We start from the raw sequence: 18,082 nt of genomic DNA, 5'->3' as shown, positions 1-18,082 counted from the left end.
TGACTTCTCAGGGATCCAGGAATTTTACATTTACAGGGAACCAGAACATTTCACATTTCCATTTTAAAAAGGGCTTGTCTTTGAATCTCACTTGTTACCTGGTATTAGAAGGGGGATTCTCCCTGGGCTTTATTTTGCAGGAATTTCCAGAAGAGGTAGGGGAGGGTAGGGAATGGGTAATTCCATTCCATTTTGTGTTGTTGTGAGCTTTTAAGTGGAGGCTGGGTTTAGAAAGGAAAATACACAAATTAGAATTAATGATGACCTGATCCTGTTAGGATACATAGCAGCATCTTCTAGAGCTCAGCTCTGTGAAAGTAAGCTTGGAAATGGGGTAATGCTTTATCTGCTGCAGGTTTCACTGGAATGTCCCAGTGCAAGCAGCCCAGCAAAGTTCATGGGAGGTGGAGAAAATAACATGAAAACCATTTGAAAGGTTTTAATCATGTTTTAAGATTTTGATGGTGAAGCCTGGAAAATCAGGTCTAAATGGGTTTGAATGACCCCAGAGGAACAAACCATGTAATCCTGTAATCCAAGAGCTTTCTGAATGACTTGGACCCAAACCAAGTCATGACCCAAACCAAGTTTTATCTTGACTTTCAGGAAAAAAAAAAACTACTGTTAATTTCAGAGGGCCACTGAACGTTCTTATTTTCTCATACTTCTGTTCTCACACAGCTGCCTTGACAGGAAGACCAGAGTGGTAACAAGATGCCACTTCTGTAATATGGTGGGTTTAAGTTTTGACTTCACCTCAACGGCATTTCAGCATATCCAAGAGTCTACATTTAACAATATTATTTTCCTCTTTTTAAAAAACATTAAAAACTTTATTCAGCTTACTCTTGTCCAAGAGAGGAAAGATAGTGAAGCAGTGTTTCTGCCCATACATCTTTCCCCCTGCAATGCAAGTATGTGCAGTTTGTCTAACCTCTCTTGCATCACAGATGATAAAGTTTCAGTCTTTGCCGCTGGAAAAATACTTTTCAACCAATGGAGTTCCTTCTCAGGAATTTTTGGTTTTGTTAACCTATCTTTTTTTTTCCTCTTCATTTCATCTAATTATTTTCAATTTTAAATCCTTTTCTAGTGAGCTTATTAATTTTCTTCTTTCTAACTGACAGCTATTCCCCACCACCTTTAACATCCCCCTCTTTTAACTGTCTCAATGTGTTGCCTGGATTTTGCTCTGCATTTTTCCTCCCAGTTGGTCTAACTTGTTAATTAATCATTTGGCTTCTCTCTGAACAACTTGTTTCCATAGAAATATCTTTCTTGATGCCTCCTAGTATAGTCACAGCTGAAGTTAGGTTCCTTGATCTCCTGTGTTAACTCAAGAAGATCAGAGAAGAAAACAGAAAACAATTACTCTGGGATCTTACCAGGAGAAAGTTAGAAATGAAATGTCACTCAGCTTTGATTCATGAAAAGTGTTGAGGGAGGTGGTAAAAGGGAGAGAGGGGAAGAAAGATGTGTGGTGATCTCTTGTAAATGTAAGGAAATGTTCCAGTGACAGGAATTAAAATATGCAGGGAGCTTGGCTGTACTGGGAAGTGACCCCATTGCTTTGAAACAACTTTGGTGACTTGGGGGTTCTGCAGAGTTTGGTAAAGCATGAGTGAGGGATTCAGCAGCAGCAGGCTCATTTCTAGCAACAACTCATTTTGGTCCTGCAGTACTTTGTGAAGTTGTTTGAAAGGACCCTCTCTAGGATTGTTTTCACCCCATTTGAGTGAGGTGGAATGTGAGTGGTTTGGAGCTGCTGTGGGCAGAATCCCTGCAGGAGCTGACCTCAGTCAGGGGTTTGGCCAAGGCTTGGAAGGAGGGCCAAGGTCAGAAATGTTCTGGAGAGCCTTCAGCAAGGGTGGTGGGTCCAGAAAACAGGAAATCTAGCAACAAGGACCATTTGGGCAAAATGATCCCATTTTCCAGGTGTCAGTGCCAAACAGTGGCATAAGCTTTGAGGTTCTAGTGATGTTATTGTGGTCCTTGGAGAGCTGCAGAGCTGGGAACTGAAAAGGTGAGCAGAAACCTGGGAACCCAGGTGAGCAGGAAACCTTTTCTTGTCTTTTTCTCCAGCTTGGGAACCTCCACAAGTCGTCAGCCCGGCAGCTGGATGTGGAGGGTTTGACAGGCTGTGAAAATGCCCACATGCCCCTTCTGAAGCTGAGACATCCTTATTGCAGACACCCTTTACTCCAGCATGTAAGCCTCCTGTGTGTGGGCTGGACCTCCTCTAGTGAGAGGCAGATGCCAGGATTCCCTGGGTTTGTTTTCCTATAGGAGACATCAAATGGTCAAAAAGGAGGAATGTGATTCCTTCCAGGAAAGGCCTCAGGAGTTCCTCACTCAGTGCTGTGTGACTGAAGGAGTTCACCCCTAAGGTTTCATGTGGGTCTTTCCATGGCTGGTAACCCACAGAACACTAGAGATGGTATTTGTTGTTAAAAAGGAAGAAAATGAGCATTTTAGGGTTATGCACTGTCATCTCATGGGAAATGCCCAAAGGAAAATGGGTGGGAAAGAGAAACTGCAGGCTCTGGTTGGAGCATTTCATTTCTATGGGATGGGAGCAGTCTGCTGATGTTATCCCCAGGTTTAAATGATACATTCTGTCTTCCTAATCCAAGCACATAGCTGCAAATTTAATCAGAGCAGGGTGTGTACTTTTTATATGGCTTTGGGTGGGTCTGGCAAAAAGCATTTTCTTAGGTAATCATGGCTAATGCCATATATCACACTACCCTAATTTCTTTAGTATTGTGTCACCCGGTGCCCATATCAAACATCTTTTTCATTGTGCCATACAAATTGCCCATTTAGGAAGCAATTGCACAAAAATAAATCATAGGTCTGTGCAAATTTTGCATTTGGTTGTTATACAGAAAACCAGTGGTAATGAAACACACTCATAAATTGTAACTTCATTAGGGTATAATGTTCCTAAATGAGATTGGGAAAAAGATTTCTTCATCTACAAGAATTCTTATTTTAATTAAAAAATTTTGCTTATCCATTTCATTCAAGTTCTTATTTTCCCTGCTGTGTTTTAGACTCCAAACTCTTACAAACCTAAACACTGCACAAAGTTGTTCTACAGAAGTTTAGAGCCTAGTCTGGCTTCCTGGAGTTGTTCACAAATTCTGAATTACCTTTCAACCTCTGTAAATTAACACAGCATCCCACTCTTCCATCTGCCCTATTGAACTGTAATGCCTGGCAGTCCAGCAGATACAAAGTTATTAGGGATTTAAAGTTAACTTCTACTGAAATAATTTTAAACTTTTGATATGTTCTTCTGAGACCAGCCTACACGCCACTCTGTGCCTGTTGATGGTTGTTCAGGCTGCAAAGACTGATCAGGGTTTTTTATTAGACTTTGTACCACATCAGTCAAAGAATAAAGTCAAATCACAGCAGCAATGAACTACAACAAATGCAAAAAGTCGATTCTGTTGCAGAGGCTGAAAGACATGCTAATATGATTTCAGCACCCAGATTCATTGCTAAACTGCATGTGAGCTTTTCAGACCACAAACCCTTTTCAGTCCAGACTAAGTCCATATAAGCAAAATAAAGCCCAGGTTCTGTCTGATCCATGAAAAGCACTGCAGCAAGGGACCTCGCTGCAAAACAGCACTGTAGAACACCGTGAGGCTGGGGCACACTCGGTACCGGGGATGAGAGGTCGGTTTTAGGCATGAATCCCCAATCCCTGCTCTGCTCCGTTCCTCCTGTGCCGCTGGGCACAGCATCCCCTTTGCGGGATGCAGCTTCGGGCCGCTGTTCTTGGGCAGGGTAGAGGGAGCACAGTAAAAAAAAAAAAAAAAAAAAAAAAAAAAAAAAAAAAAAAAAAAAAAAAAAAAAGGTAGCTGGTTTTGTAGAACTTGGAGGAGCCGGCAAAACTTTAAAACACGGAGGTAAGCCAGCAAGGGAAGCAGGGAATGTCGATTTGCCTTGATCTGAACGAGTGCGGGGCGCGGGTGCGGGACAGCGGCTCTGAACAGCAGGGACGGACAGGGACAGGCAGAGACACCCGGCAGGGACCGACAGGGACCCGGGCCAGCGGCAGGGACCCGGGCCAGCCCTCCTGCGGCACGGGTCGGGAGCGGGGCCGGGCGGGGCTCGGCCGGGGAAGGGCGGTGCCAGCGGAGCGAGAGGAGCGAGCGGAGCGAGCGGCTGCAGCGCCGGCGGGACACGGGGCTGCGGCAGGTGACAGCCCCAGGTGAGCATCCAGTGGGGGCTGCGGCAGGTGACATCTCCAAGTGAGGATCCAGTGGGTGCTGTGGCAGATGACAGCTCCAGGTGAGGATCCAGCGTGTGCTGTGACAGATGACAGCCCCAGGTGAGCATCCAGTGGGGGCTGCGGCAGGTGACAGCCCCAAGTGAGGATCCAGTGGGTGCTGTGACAGATGACATCCCCAGGTGAGGATCCAGAGTGTGCTGTGGCAGGTGACAGCCCCAGGTGAGGATCCAGTGGGTGCTGTGACAGATGACATCCCCAGGTGAGGATCCAGTGGGTGCTGTGAAAGATGACATCCCCGGGTGAGGATCCAGAGTGTGCTGTGGCAGATGACATCCCCAGGTGAGTACTCAGTGTGTGCTGTGACAGGTGACAACCTCGGGTGAGGATCCAGGTCAGTGCTGTGGCAGATGACATCCCTGGGTGAGGATCCAGTGGGTGCTGTGACAGATGACAGCCCCAGGTGAGGATCCAGTGGGTGCTGTGGCAGATGACAGCCCAGGGTGAGGATCCAGTGGGGGCTGTGACAGATGACATCCCCAGGTGAGGACCCAGTGGGTGCTGTGGCAGGTGACAGCCCCAGGTGAGGCTCCAGGTGGGTGCTGCTGTTTCCACCACTGCTTTGTCAGTGTGCCAGTGGCTCTCTGGCTGTCAGCACTATGGATCGTGCCCTTCCAGTAGCTCCTGCTGTTTCTGACTTGTTGGATGCACTTGGCAAGTTCCAGGTAGGTTTCCAGGTAGGTTGTCTGACTTTGCTGCATATCTTCGAATATCAACAAGCTCCATCAGGGCAGAGTGACCCAGTAAAAGTTTGTGCACTGCCCTGGGCTCAGCAGGCTCAGCACAATTTTAGCAGGGGCAATAATCCAGCTTGATTTTAGTTACAACCATTTACTGGGCAGTGTCTGTTGGGTTAAATCGTTCCTTACACGTAGGTTGGACCCGTATCACCCACTGTTGTGTTATTGGCATTTTGTATAATTAAGGACAACTTAGAGCTATGCAGTGAAAGAGCATAGACAGTTCACTCATTTTGGGATTTGTTACTTCTGTGCTATAGGTTTATTGATATTGGCTCTAGTGGCAGCAAGCAGTACTCTCCCTGCTACAGTTCCTCCCAGAAATCTTGCAGCAAATTTTTCTCAATCATGTACAAGGGTCCTGTGAAAAAACACCCATAAGGAGCTTCTGCCTCAGAGAAATGTGGGATCTGTTCCTGCTTCGCAGCCAGCAGGGCTGAAGCCCAGTGAAACAACATGTCTGGGATTAGATTGCAGGGGGATAAATCCCTTACTTACTTGGATAAAGATCTTCCAGGATGGATTGGAAACTAGAGAGTTACACTCTCATTTCTCCTGAAGTTGATGTGAATTAGGTACCAGCTTTCCTCGAGCCCTTCAAAATTCCCATAGAGCAAACACTGCCTTCTCTAACATACTCAGGAGCAGTTTGAAGATCAGGCAGCACTGACAAGCCAGTTAATGTGGTCTGCAAAGAAAATGCCTTTAAACTTGTCTGGGTCCCAGGAACCAAGAGGGGAGGAAGATGACAAGGACCTGAGTAAAGGCCTTACTATCAGCTTGGGGGTCCTGGTAATCAGCCTGGGAGCTGATGCCAAGGAGCTGGATAAAGATGCAATTAAGGTTGCCACAAAGTTCTGGGATACATTGCAGTTCCCAGCTGTGATAACTGAAGAGTTGGCTGCAGTTCCAAAACACCAGCATGATAGTAAAGTAGGAATGAAAGGACAAATATCTTGGCCTTTTCATTTTCCAGACATTTATGTTCACTATCTGCATGGAGCCTAAATTATCCTGGCTAAATTCCAAGCTATAATCTCTTCCCCCCCCCCCCCCCCCTTCCTCGAGTGGGTTAGTAAAGTACAATTAAGCTTTGATATTTTGCATTGCACAAGAGAAAACAGAATAAACATTTCCACTTATTTATGATCCATCTTAGCTCTTGGAGAGTTGGACAGTTTTACAAGTCCCTGGCTGCTTATCTTGGTCAGTGCAAACACCCTACTTTGAAAGCATAGCTCTTGAGCCTTCAGCATGGAGCAGACATCATGCTCCAACTCTCTTTTTAAGTAAAGGGATATAATGTAAATAAAAACAGTTATTAAAAATCCTGTCACAGATAAAATGCAGTTCTGAATGTCCAGAAATCAGAGTTCCAGCACAGCAAATGCATTTTCACAGGGTGTGTGTAAAATGAAATGCCTCATTAGCAGCTGTAAGTCACAGGGAAGTTACAGCAATTCTTACAGCCCTAGGAAGATGCACAAACCAGAAAGATGTGATGGGAAACTGATCATTTGATGTTCAAAGGGAACCTGAAAAGCCCTTGTCACTTCCAGCACAGCCAGCAGCAGCAGCAATGACAGGATCTAAGTCAGTGTGTGAAGGACCTGCCAGTTCCCAGCCCAGGGCTCGTGAGCTGTAGTAAAAATGTGTGGCAGAGTTTGACATGTGGCTGCCAAGCTGGCACTGCTGCCTGCAGTTCTGGGGGGCTGGGGGATGGCAGTCTGGGGTGTCAGAGAGGAGGGGAGGAGGCAGCATTCCCCTGGGAGGCACAGCTGGCAGGCTGGGAGCTGGGGACACTGGGCACCTGCTTGTCTGTGGCTGCTGAGGAGGATTACTGCCATTTAGAGAGAGAAAAAAAGGTCTTCTGCATAATGACAGAGGTTGGGAAAGAGCAAAATCCTTTGGGATTTTTTCTGTTTCATTACAGAGTGGTGCAATGTGCAGTCAGTGAGGAGTCAGTCCTACCCTCTGCTCTGTTCTCCTGTCTGCTGGGCATGTTGAGAAATCCTTTCTTTGCCCCAAGCACCACACTTGCATCCTGCAGAGAAGGGCACAGGGAGGGTCCTGCAGTAACTAGTGCAGGAGTGCTGCAGACAGCAAGAAAACCTCTCCAGCTGTTCTTCCTGCCATGGTTTTGGAAGGCATTCAGATTTAAATCCCTTTAATTAATGAAGTCCTGATCACCACTTGATTCCTACCTGTTGAAACTGGAAAACTATTTTGGATGGAGGTAGAAGTAATACATGTACCACTGGTTTTAAAAATCTGTTTAAAAATTGCTTTGAAAAAGACCTACAATGAGACACCTCTGTGAAAAGCAGTGCATTTAGGTAAAGGTTTCACAGTAGGCTGAGCTCCCTGGCCTGGACCCACCACTGGACCTGCCACTGCCCTTGTCCTGCCACTGGAACCTATCAGAGCATGTGGCAGCCAATTCAGAAAGCTAAAACTTCTTAAATCTCATCTTGCCAAACCAAAGTGCCTCATTGCCTGCCAGTTTGGCTGGCAGGACCTGCTGGCATTGGCAGGACCTTGGGTGGCAGTGAGGAGTGGGAGCTCACAGCTGGGCCATGGAAGGTCTCCTGCTTTGGCAGCAGCTGAAAGTCACACTGCGTCCTGGCAGCAAGGTTCAGTGTGCTGGTGCTTTCAAATAGAAACTGGTACTCTCCCATTTTATTTAGAATATTTTAAAATTGATGTTCTTTAGCTGAAGTCTGCTCACCTCACAGTAAGGCTGACTGGCCTGTTTGATACACAGCTGTCCCTGGGTTGGGTTGCTGCCTCTGCCTCATTGTTAGGAAAGTGCTTCTTGTGAGGAAAACATCCCAGAGACAATGCCCAAACCTCAGCACAGAAGTCTTTCCTTTGCTGCAAAGAGTCTGGTTAGCAGTGCTGTTCATTCTGCTAGGGATTTAAATCACACTGTAGCACCTGGTTTGCAGGTACCTGAGGATGTGGGTCCTGCAGTCTGCACTCAGGACAGTCTCACAGGGGGACACAGCTGGTGGAGCCCAGGGGGCTGCAGTCTGCACTCAGGACAGTGCTCAGATGGGACACACAGCTGGTGGAGCCCAGGGGGCTGCAGTCTGCACTCAGGACAGTCTCACAGGGGGACACACAGCTGGTGGAGCCCAGGAGGCTGCGGGAGAGCTGTCCCAGCCCTGGTGGAGGCACTGGGGCTCCAGGGAGGAGGGTGCATGGGGAAGGGGCAGCAGCTGTGGAGGGGCAGGGCTGGGGCACAGGCAGGACTCTGAATGCTCTGTGCAGGGCACTGGGCTGGGTGCTCAGCACAGAATGTACCTGTGGGACACCGTGCAGCCAGAGGGTGGCACAGCCTGTGTGCTCTCTGTTGTTTCTCATAAACATCTGGTGGTAACCTACCACCCCCAGCCCGTGGGGAAATAGCTGGCTTGGCATGGAGGAGTTGCTGGCAGCCTCTAAACTAGGAATATTAAGTTTTGCAGGATTTTTTTCCCCATCTGCTTAATTAGGAAATCAGTTCAGGAGGAGGAGGTGACCCATTTAGGTCACTCAGCTCTTTCAGTTGTGCAGATAACACCCAAAAGATGTTAAAAAATTGTCATCCTCTTGTGTAGGCCAGGTTGCTCCAAGCCCTGTCCAGCCTGGCCTTGAACATTTCCAGGGATGAGGCAGCCACAGCTGCTCTGGGCACCCTGTGCCAGGGCCTCACCACCCTCACTGGGAGGAATTTCTTCCTAATATCTAATCCAAACATGCCCTGTGATTGTGCAAAGGTATGTTAAAAGGCCTGGAGATTTACATCAGCAAAGAAAATTCCCCCAGCTCCTCTGTCCTTGTTCTATGGAAGAGGCCACCTGTAAGTGTGGATTTTCAGTCATATTAATTGAAAATAGCCTCACTAGGTGCAAAATATTTTTCTGCCTTATTTTTTCTGTTCTGTTTTGCATTGCTTTTGATGGCTTGGTTTGGTCTAAAAATGGAGTTGTGCTTTTAATGTGTTGGGAGCTGGGGAAGCTTCAGCCCCTCGCAGTCCCTGTCTGAGCTCAGGATTGCTGTGCACGGGCTGAGGTCTGGAATGAGGGCAGCTACAGCTTCTCCACAGCTGAGATGGCTGAGGGGATCTACTGGGGTTCTCTAAATGAAAATCCCTTCGTGAAAACTTTTAGTGTTAGGCTGGTCATCCTCCTGGCTCTTTTCTACAAATAGCTTTTCTTTTCCTCTTTTGCTCTGTGAATACAATGTCTTTTATTGTCTCCAGTAAATGCTGTGTTGTGGTAAAGATTATGATAAATTAGGACACTAAGTATAGCAGTAAATATAGGCATAGTGGATAGAGGCTGTTGTAGAAGAGATTAGTTTCTGTTCTGCAGTAGGAAAAAAGAGTTTCATCCATCTGTTCTGTGTAAAAATATCCTGGTCTTCCTGTGGTATCACTCTATTCTCAGATGAAAAAGCCATACGGTTTTGTGCAGGGAAGCCTCTGTTAGAACAGCATTGTCCAATTTGATTGAGTGATAATGGACACAATTTTAAGTTTTAAAGTAGAAAAATAAAATCATGGAAGTTGTGTGATCTGTTTGGTTAGTGTCTGGTTGCACTGATGACTTACAATTGAGAAGTCTGAGCAAAGCAAGCAGTGAATTTGAGCAGGTATGCATGTGAAGTGCCCTGGAATCCTAATCTGTGAGTGTATGTGCAAAGAAAATAGTTTTAAAGAACAGCTCTGTTCCTCCAGCCTATCATGCTGCTCTTTAAGGTGCTTTAAGAACATTTCTCTCTACTGAGCATGCTGGATTTTAAGATAGCTCAATAATGTTCCTTTCAAAGAAGCCTTTGCTTTTAGGTTGGTGGCTGGTGTAGCACACTCTGGGGTGCACACAGACCCACAGAAATGGATTTGGGAATCCTCTTCCACAGACCCAGACACTTCTAGTGCTCAGAGATCAGAGCCTGGGGGCATGTGCCCATGCTGACTGCCTGGTTTTGAGCAGCCTGGTGTGTGATTCTGTGAGGCTGTGCTCTGCTCTGCCTCTGGGGGAGTGTTTCAGCAGGGCTGGCCACAGCCTTCCCCAGTTGCACAGAGAGAGCAGCGAGTTCTTGATATCTGCTGTGCCCACTGGCTGCCAAGTGCTGGAGCTAGTTGGCAAGGAAATAAATATTGATAGAGCCTAGCAACAGGTACTCCTGAGAACTCTTGTTCTGGGAATGCTTAGGCCGTGGCCAGTGTTATTAAAGTTGTGAGAGCATTTTAAGTTTATTTATAGGATTTGTTTGTGTCTTATCACCATCTCTCAGTGCTGGAATGCATGAGCAGGCTTTGCCGTGTGAGGGCACAGATGTGAGCCCCACACCCTGCTCTGCTCACTCATTTCTGCTGGCAGCAGATGCTCCACTGCCTCCAGCTCGGGGACAGCTGATTTTCCCCCCTGTGTGACATCCCAAGGATGTGTTCAAATCTGTCAGTCCTGTGTTTGCTTATCTCAATAGTATGAATGGCTATTGCAGAGCCATGTGCATTGGATACAAGGATTTATTCCTTTTTAGCAATATCCTAACAAAACATTAACACACAAGATTTCAGAGAGTGTGCCAGGTGAAATTAGCTTCTCACTGCCTCTGGTGAGCACGGCCCATGAACAACTGTGTGTTCTCATTGCAGAAATTGAAGCCAGAGAAGCCTGCGACTGGCTGAGAGCTGCTGGATTTCCCCAGTATGCTCAGCTGTTTGAAGGTATGATCACAAAGACTTGCCAAGCAGCTGACACTGAATTTGAGTGGAATTGTTCACATAAATAATATATTTTAGAACCTGACATGTCTGATGGAAGCACTTCCAAATTCTGTTATATCTTCATGCAAACCCGGAGGAAAGTAGTGACCTGGTGTGTTTTCTTGCAGAAGGGACATCTCAGCAGGGACTCAGTACATTTCTTTAAAGGACCAAATCTTCCCTGCTTTTCTTTTCCTATTGTTAGACTGTAACTCAGTCAAATTTCTGCTTTTGTTATTTTGAGTTGCTTATAATTTTTTCAGGCTTTTTTTCCTTGGGTGCTGGAAGTAATGTTTCCAAATTGCAACCAAAAACTCCTGTGAGGCTCTCCAGCCTGTGATCTGAGTGAGATTGCTTTATTGGTGTTTTGAAAAAGAATGTTGGAAAAAATCGTCTTGCAATCATAAGTGTTCAGGAGGAATCTACAGCAGCAGCCAGCCAGTCAGAAATGCAATTTCAGTGTGTTTTCATGTTGTTAAAACTACAAAATGTGCTTATTTCTTGGGAGGAGCTTGGGAGCTTATATAATTTTTCAGGCCACACTTGTGCATACACCTTAAAACTGTTCTTCTTTAAAATATGGTTTTTTGTTACAAACATTGAAAGTAAAAAAGCTAACCTATTTTTAAGAAGGATTTTATCAAAGAGCTACAGTTGAAATAACAACATTACTGCTCTCATTCCTACCTCTCCTAGTCACTGCAAAATTGAAGATTTGAAGTCAAGCCTGTGGAGCTGGGTTTGAAAGCTGTATTCCATGAAACCTGGAAATGCTTCCTGTCTGCCTACAGCAGATTGTATTCTGTAGGCTGTTTGTTGGACATGTGCATTGCCATGCTTCTGGAAAATGAATCCCCTGCATAATCTTGCTGCTCATGCCGTGTCCTGACTTGGCTAGCAAAATAAAGCTTATGAAAGAAGCTAAGGAAATACATACGGACCTCAGTGGTTCCCTCATGTGCAAGGCTAAATCTCAGGAGCTGAACCACTGAACTCTTCAGCTCCCAGCCCAGCATGGTGTGTCAGGCTCCCTAGAGCTCAGAGAGCGTGTCTCATGTGCTGCACTGCACCTCACCATGGCAAAGGCTCGTGTAAAACAATCCCTGCTTTATTCTGTAGAACCAAAGCAAATCTAAAGGTTATTTTTTGTTTCTGGTCTATGGCACTCAGTGACTGCAAGCTCCTGGAAATGCAGAAGGGCTTGTCCACCTATAACAAGAGCAGCAAGCAGATCCCAGCGTTTATTCTGCCACTTGCCCTAAGGAACTGATCCTCACTTGCTGGAAGGATGTTTGCATGCATGCACAGCTATAGAAATAGAAGTGGTTTCATTCATCCTGTGATAAATAAGCTGCAAAACTGAAAGTCTTTGCAATTACAGCTCAGATTTCAGATTCAACTTCTTTGTTCACAGATATGCAGTTTCCCATTGATGTAACAACTGTGAGGAGAGATCATGAATTTTTAGATGGAGATGCGATTGAATCACTGTTCAGGTAAACATTAACCATGGATCATCTTTGGCACCCCCAGCCCCCCAGTGACTTGTTACTCATCTTTTCATGCCTCTGCTTTTGTCACAGAGGAACAAAGTCACCAAATCTGTGACTGAAGAAAATCACTTCAGCACACAGTTTAGTGCCACTAGAGTTGGTTGTTTTAGGAATTAAAAGGTAAAGTAAGCACATGTCTGCACTTCCTCTTCAGCCAAGCTCTCAGGAATGTTACACTGAGCATTAAATATCTTTTGTGATGTGAAATGGCTGCAAGCTGAATAAAAAGGACTGGTTCCCTGCAAGCATGGCAGGCTGCTCTCTGGGATCATGTGTAATGGAGTGCAGGAATTTCCTCCAACTCCTATTCCAGCAGATAGACAGAAAAAAATTATCTGCATGAGATCTCTTCTGTTTTCCTGAGTATTTTTTGGGTGAGAAGCAAAGGTAGTGGTTTGAAGTTACTGCTGTTCAGAGCACACAAGTGAAGCTGCACTGTCAGTGCCAAGTCAGACTCAGGGCTCTGTGGAATTTCCCCATGGAACAGTGCCAGGATAGTGTGGGGCTCCTGCTTCATTGGCACTGCAATTACTGCAGCCTCCTCATGGTGAGATTGTCTAGCAGAGTTTCTTCAGCAGAAGTTATGGTTTCTAACACTTAGGGCGCTGCAAAGTTCCTCTCCTGGCGAGGTGTTCTGGTCCTTTTCTGTGCTGTCAGGTCACCTGAACTCCAGCTCTGCCTGCACCAGAGCACCAGGAGGAGTTGTTCACACACATCTCTAAAGCACAGCAGATATCAGAGAACTTTGGGTATATTTTGTTCCTTGGTGTCACTTTGGTCCTGAGTGCTCCTTGGGGACTCTCAGTGTGCCTCCTGTTGATGTCACTTATTGTTTGACAACTAAGTGATTGACTAGTCTGGGCACCTTACTGATTCCACAAGCTTTATTTAAAATGATAGATGATGCAGTCCTTCCAGGCATACAGGTTAATATCTTGATTTTAATTTTTTTTCAAGAAGCCCACGCAGAGTTTCATTTATTTCCAAAGTCTTAAATCAATATGAAGTTTTTCACAACGAGTAAAGCTAATAATTTGACTTTTTTTACATTAAATGATCGACAATACTTTTCTTCTCAGTTTTAAGATGGCAGAACTGGAAGTGTGAACATCATGGTGTTGTTATTGGTGCTGGTTTTGGGGCCAGTGTATGGGAGCCTCTAGCAGAGTGCCAGTCTTTGACAATAGTGAAGACTCCGTGGTAGAAGATCACAACTAGTTTGGTGCATGTTTGTTTTCAAGCAATAAAATAGTTGAAATTTAAAACTCCTGTGTTTTTTCTCAAACCCTAGAAGGTTGAACACATTGAACAAGTATGCATCAATGAAAGTGGAAATAAGCCGTGACAGGAAATGGGTATGTCTGTAACATACAGTTCCTGTTCTCATTAAAGATGTGTTGAGCTGTTGTATCAAACACCTGGGTTTAAAAGTGCATGAAGGATTAGCAATTCCTGAACTTTCCTTTCTATTCCATCCCACAAAAATCTGCTATTTGCATGTTATGTTGAGAAAACATAGGGATGGAGATTGCAACTACGTAATGTTTGAAACTTTGCAAGGCAGGTTAGGGGTGGCTTTTGAAACACTTTTAAAATTTGACTTGACACACATTACTGTCCAAAAATTCAGTGAGGGAGGAGAAGCTGCCCCAAAGCCCCATCTCAGCATGGCTATCATTGCTTTCCTAAGTAGTTTCCCACCTTATTTAAGTGCTGAAAGTGAAATTTCACTCCTGTTGACTTACCAAAGAAATTAAAAGGGCAATACAAATGCTCAGCCAATACAAGCTGGGTAGGTTTTAGCTGTGCTGTCTTTGTGCTCTGCTGCTGCAGCTAAATCAGAGTGGTGGCCACAGCTTGGCTGGGCAGCACCAGCTCTGCCAAGCCTCTGAGCCACCGTGGATTAACTGCAGAACTAGGAGAAAATAATGCCATCTTCTGGGAAAATGGCTGGGTTCTGGAGAGTTCTGCTCTCTCTTAGGGCAGAGTGGGGCAAGAGAAGAGACAGGTGGCTCCCATCTCTCCAACGTTTCACTGTCCCAGTGTTCCCTCAGACTGGGAGAATCCAGCAAAGGGGGCACCTGGTGCAGGTGACAAGGGAGGCCGAGGGCTCCAAAGGGTGCACAGACACTGATGCTGCCACAGTCCCACAGGCAAACACTTCTTTACCTGAAAGTGGATGGGTTTTGGTCACAGAAGCGTGAAAGTGCTTGATTTGTTTGACTTTAGGAAAGGCAGTGTAAACCCCATACAATCATCTTTCAAAACCCTTGGATTTGCCACAAAGGGATTTTTCACCCTTAGATCAAATCTGTCACTTTTTCCTGTGGTAAACTGCCCAGATTTATCAGCATGCTTGGGCATCATTTGTCAGCATGTTTTTCAACTAACTTAGGGCAGATCTTCAGTGTCTGAATGGTCGCATTTCCCTGTGTTGGTCGAGGGGGCTTTGGAGGTCAGCAGAAAATTTAAGTCTACTTTTTATGTTAAACTGCTTTTTGTAATTTAAAATTTGCCAAACTTTGCCCTTGAATTTGTGTTGTTTTGTTTTCTCCTCCTAAGAGTGATGGCTCTGAGGACGATGAGCCCTGTGCCATAAGTGACAGATGGGCTTATGAGAGGTGCAGCCAGCGGTGGTCTCGCATCGGGAGCCTGGCAGCTTTCCCAGCAGAGGAAGGGGCTGGTGCTCCCAGCCCAGGCACTCCACTGTTGAGGGTCATCAACAACGAGGACAGTGTCTGCCTGGATCATGGTGAGAAGCACGATGTGTCCTCAATTCACAGCACCAGCAGTGCTGACAGTGACATTGTTAACTCCCAAAAACCTTTCGAAGATGTGGAAACCAGCACGAGCTCCTCAAGATGTTCCTCAGTTAAGGTGCCTTCACTGGACTCTGCTTTTAGTTGTTCTCCTCCCTCCAGTGAATTTTTAAATATCACCAGTGAGGAGAAGCTTTTGGATAAGTCACCATTTAAAAAGAGGAAGAGCCTTCTAAAGAAAATGGAGAAGCTGCACTTAAGGAGCTGCAATTTAAGGAGTGGTCAGTCAAAGGCCAAACCCATAATAAGTGAACCTGTTCTTCTGGAAGGACTTAATGAAGAAAAGATGAAGATGCTGAACTGTGTAAATATTTCTGACCTCTCTGGCATCCGAACAAAGAACAATTCTTCTTCTCCCCAGAGCTGCCACAGCAGCAATCAGTCTGCAAACAGCAGCACAGGGAGCACTGCACGCCCTGTTATAAAGGCAGGCAGCCCCTGTGAAGGAAGGAGGATGTATGCAGAGCACATGGACACCAGCAAGCTGTTGCTGGGGAATGATCTATCCCAGCAAAACCTAAAAAATGACATGACATTAGAAAAGAGCCAGATGTTTCAAATACCACAAGGCCATAAACCTGGCACTTTCCCCACAGTGCTTACAGATAGCGCCCTGTCTGCAGACAGCTCTTCTGTCAACTGGAGAACTGGGAGCTTCCACGGGTGCAGGAGGAGCAGGAGCAGTTCCAGAGGTGCCAGGAGCCCCGTGCTGGGCAGGGATCACAGGCTGAGTGTGTATGACAACATGCCCAGCCCCGAGCTGCAGGGCCTGGAGCAAGTCGGCGACGACGACGTTTTCTCAGAGCTGAACAGTGTCATTGCAGATGTCAATGGTCTCAAAAAGCTGGTTGATCAGTGGACAGAGAAGTTCTCAGATGATGGGGATTCTGACTTTGCCAGTGACTTGACCTCTTTGTATCCACCCTCCCCCAAAGAAAGCTCTGTTGAAACAGAGGGCTCAGAAGATAAGACAGCAGGGGAGGCTGGGGGAGAGAGCAGCTGTGACCTGGGCAAGGAGATTGGTTCTGCAGACCTGGAATACATCACAGACTCTAAAAAGACCAACAGGTCAGCCATCCTTGGGTTTGCCTTTGATTCTGTCCACTCAAAATAGAATTGATTTGCCAGAACAAAGTATTCTAAAGTCTGTCCTAGGTAGCAGGGTCTGCCCTGCTGGTGGCAGGTACTGCTGCACAGGTACCAATATCTGACCTCTGCTAAGAGTAGGACACTCATAATCTGCACGAGCACTCAGGGTTTGGAATCAGGGAAACAGTTTGTATTGCCAGAGGCCCTCCTGGATGGGAAGTACCTTGTTTAAGTGCAAATAACTGCAGGTCATTTAGAGTCTTGGGTGCTTCACAGATGCAGGTAGGAAACAGGGATGGTGGAAATGGTCCTAAGCTTAAGCAATATTTGTCCCATAGGCACGGGAAGCAGCACTGGTGTGTGGAAGAGAACCTGGAAAGCCTTTCCCTGCAGGCTGATGGCCAGTCAGCTGCCCAGCTGGCCCGCACACAAAAGCTGGCATTGTTGAAACTCACAGCTTTAATGGACAGATATTCCCCTTCCAGCAAGCAGGGCTGGAACTGGTAAGTTGTCTGATATTATAACAGCCTGTGCTGGAAAGAGAGGAGTTGATGTAAGCATGTGAATTTCCTTGTTTGCCTACATTGCACATGTTCAAGATGAAGAATTTCATCCTATTTAAATTGCCAGCAGCTTTGTGGCTGTTTCCATGGCTCCAGGGTTTCCTCTGCTGTGGGCTGTAATTTGGCCCCTCGCTGCTGGTTGTGCTGATTTTAAGGGACATCATAGTTTAAATTTGCCCAATTTCAGGGCTTTTTCAGGGGACCATCCCAGGGACTGTGGGACCTGAGGTGAGAGTTGGCTGGGCTGACAATCCAGCCCTTCAGCTCTGAGTGTCTGTTTGACCTAAACCAGTGACAAATTCAGGCACTCAGAGGACTTACATACATTTTGTGATAGGGAGCTGGTACTTGAATGTAGAAAGAATGAAAAAACCCTGCAGTCCTGAAAAGGGATGGAATGTATTTCCCATGAGGATGCTTTATTAATTTCAGCAATGAAATGAGGAAGTCATCCCTGTAATTGCCTTTGCTGATTTTCTCTCCCTCCTGGTGCTGTGTGTACAGGTATGTGGCAGAATTTGGGGCTGTGACACGGAGCAGCTCAGCCTTTTCTGATGAGTGTAAAGCAGCAGGTGCAATGTGCTGGACACCTAGTAAGCTGCAATCTACTGGTTTTCATTTCCAGGACCATACCAAAGTTCATTAAAAAACCAAAAGCCTCAGACTACAAGGACAAAAATGTGTTTGGGGTTCCTTTACTCCTGAATGTGCAGCGAACAAGCCACCCCCTGCCCAATGGCATCCTGCAAGCCCTGGAGTACCTGAGAAGCCACTTTCTTGACCAGGTATGAACTCAAGGCAGCCCAGAGGAGCTCTGGGCCATGAGCAGATCTGCTCCAGGGAAGCAGAGTCTCTTTTACACTTTTGTGAAGGACTTTCTTTCCCCCTAAGGCTCTGCATAGGCAGAAGGGTGCAGCTCTGAGCAGGTGGCCTGTGAGGAAATACCAGCACTGATCCCCTCTGGGAACACCTTTAGCCCTGTGCTGTGTTTTTGTGCCTTCCCTCACTGAAAGCCTCTTGGTGCAGGCAGTCAGGCTGTCTTTGCCTGGGGAGGTGTCATGTCTCTGCTCCCCAAAGAGGCAAATCTGCCAGACAATGTCATTGTTCCCTCTGTTCTGTGGCTGCTGCTAGTGCCAGAGCTAATGTGAAAATTAGTCTTGTTTCAGCTGAAATGCACCACTCAGCAGAGAGAAAATATTACAGCAGTGCCTGTTACAACTTTTCCTGGAGCTCAGCTGTGTAGAGATGGCAGAG

At 46.2% G+C, this 18,082-nt stretch overlaps 1 protein-coding gene across 4 annotated transcripts in view; it reads left to right on the top strand.

Moving 5' to 3' along the window:
* LOC132334078 (rho GTPase-activating protein 7-like) overlaps positions 1-18,082 on the top strand; it is a 53,651-nt gene that overhangs the window by 22,169 nt on the left and 13,400 nt on the right. For 2 of the 4 annotated variants that reach the window (XM_059859796.1, XM_059859798.1), the window contains exons 1-7: positions 4,143-4,308; positions 10,694-10,765; positions 12,219-12,300; positions 13,649-13,712; positions 14,920-16,244; positions 16,604-16,768; positions 17,454-17,613. In XM_059859796.1, coding sequence (XP_059715779.1) covers positions 4,296-4,308; positions 10,694-10,765; positions 12,219-12,300; positions 13,649-13,712; positions 14,920-16,244; positions 16,604-16,768; positions 17,454-17,613 — 1,881 coding nt within the window. In that variant the 5' untranslated portion in view covers positions 4,143-4,295. Of the gene's footprint in view, positions 1-4,142; positions 4,309-10,693; positions 10,766-12,218; positions 12,301-13,648; positions 13,713-14,919; positions 16,245-16,603; positions 16,769-17,453; positions 17,614-18,082 lie in introns of those variants that run through there. The other 2 variants (XM_059859797.1, XM_059859799.1) reach the window with 2 other exon arrangements.

This window comes from Haemorhous mexicanus, chromosome 15, assembly GCF_027477595.1.
Source record: "Haemorhous mexicanus isolate bHaeMex1 chromosome 15, bHaeMex1.pri, whole genome shotgun sequence".
Classification (NCBI taxonomy): domain Eukaryota; kingdom Metazoa; phylum Chordata; class Aves; order Passeriformes; family Fringillidae; genus Haemorhous; species Haemorhous mexicanus.
The sequence above is the reverse complement of the archived record's forward strand: the minus strand, read 5'-3'. Positions and strand labels throughout refer to the sequence as shown.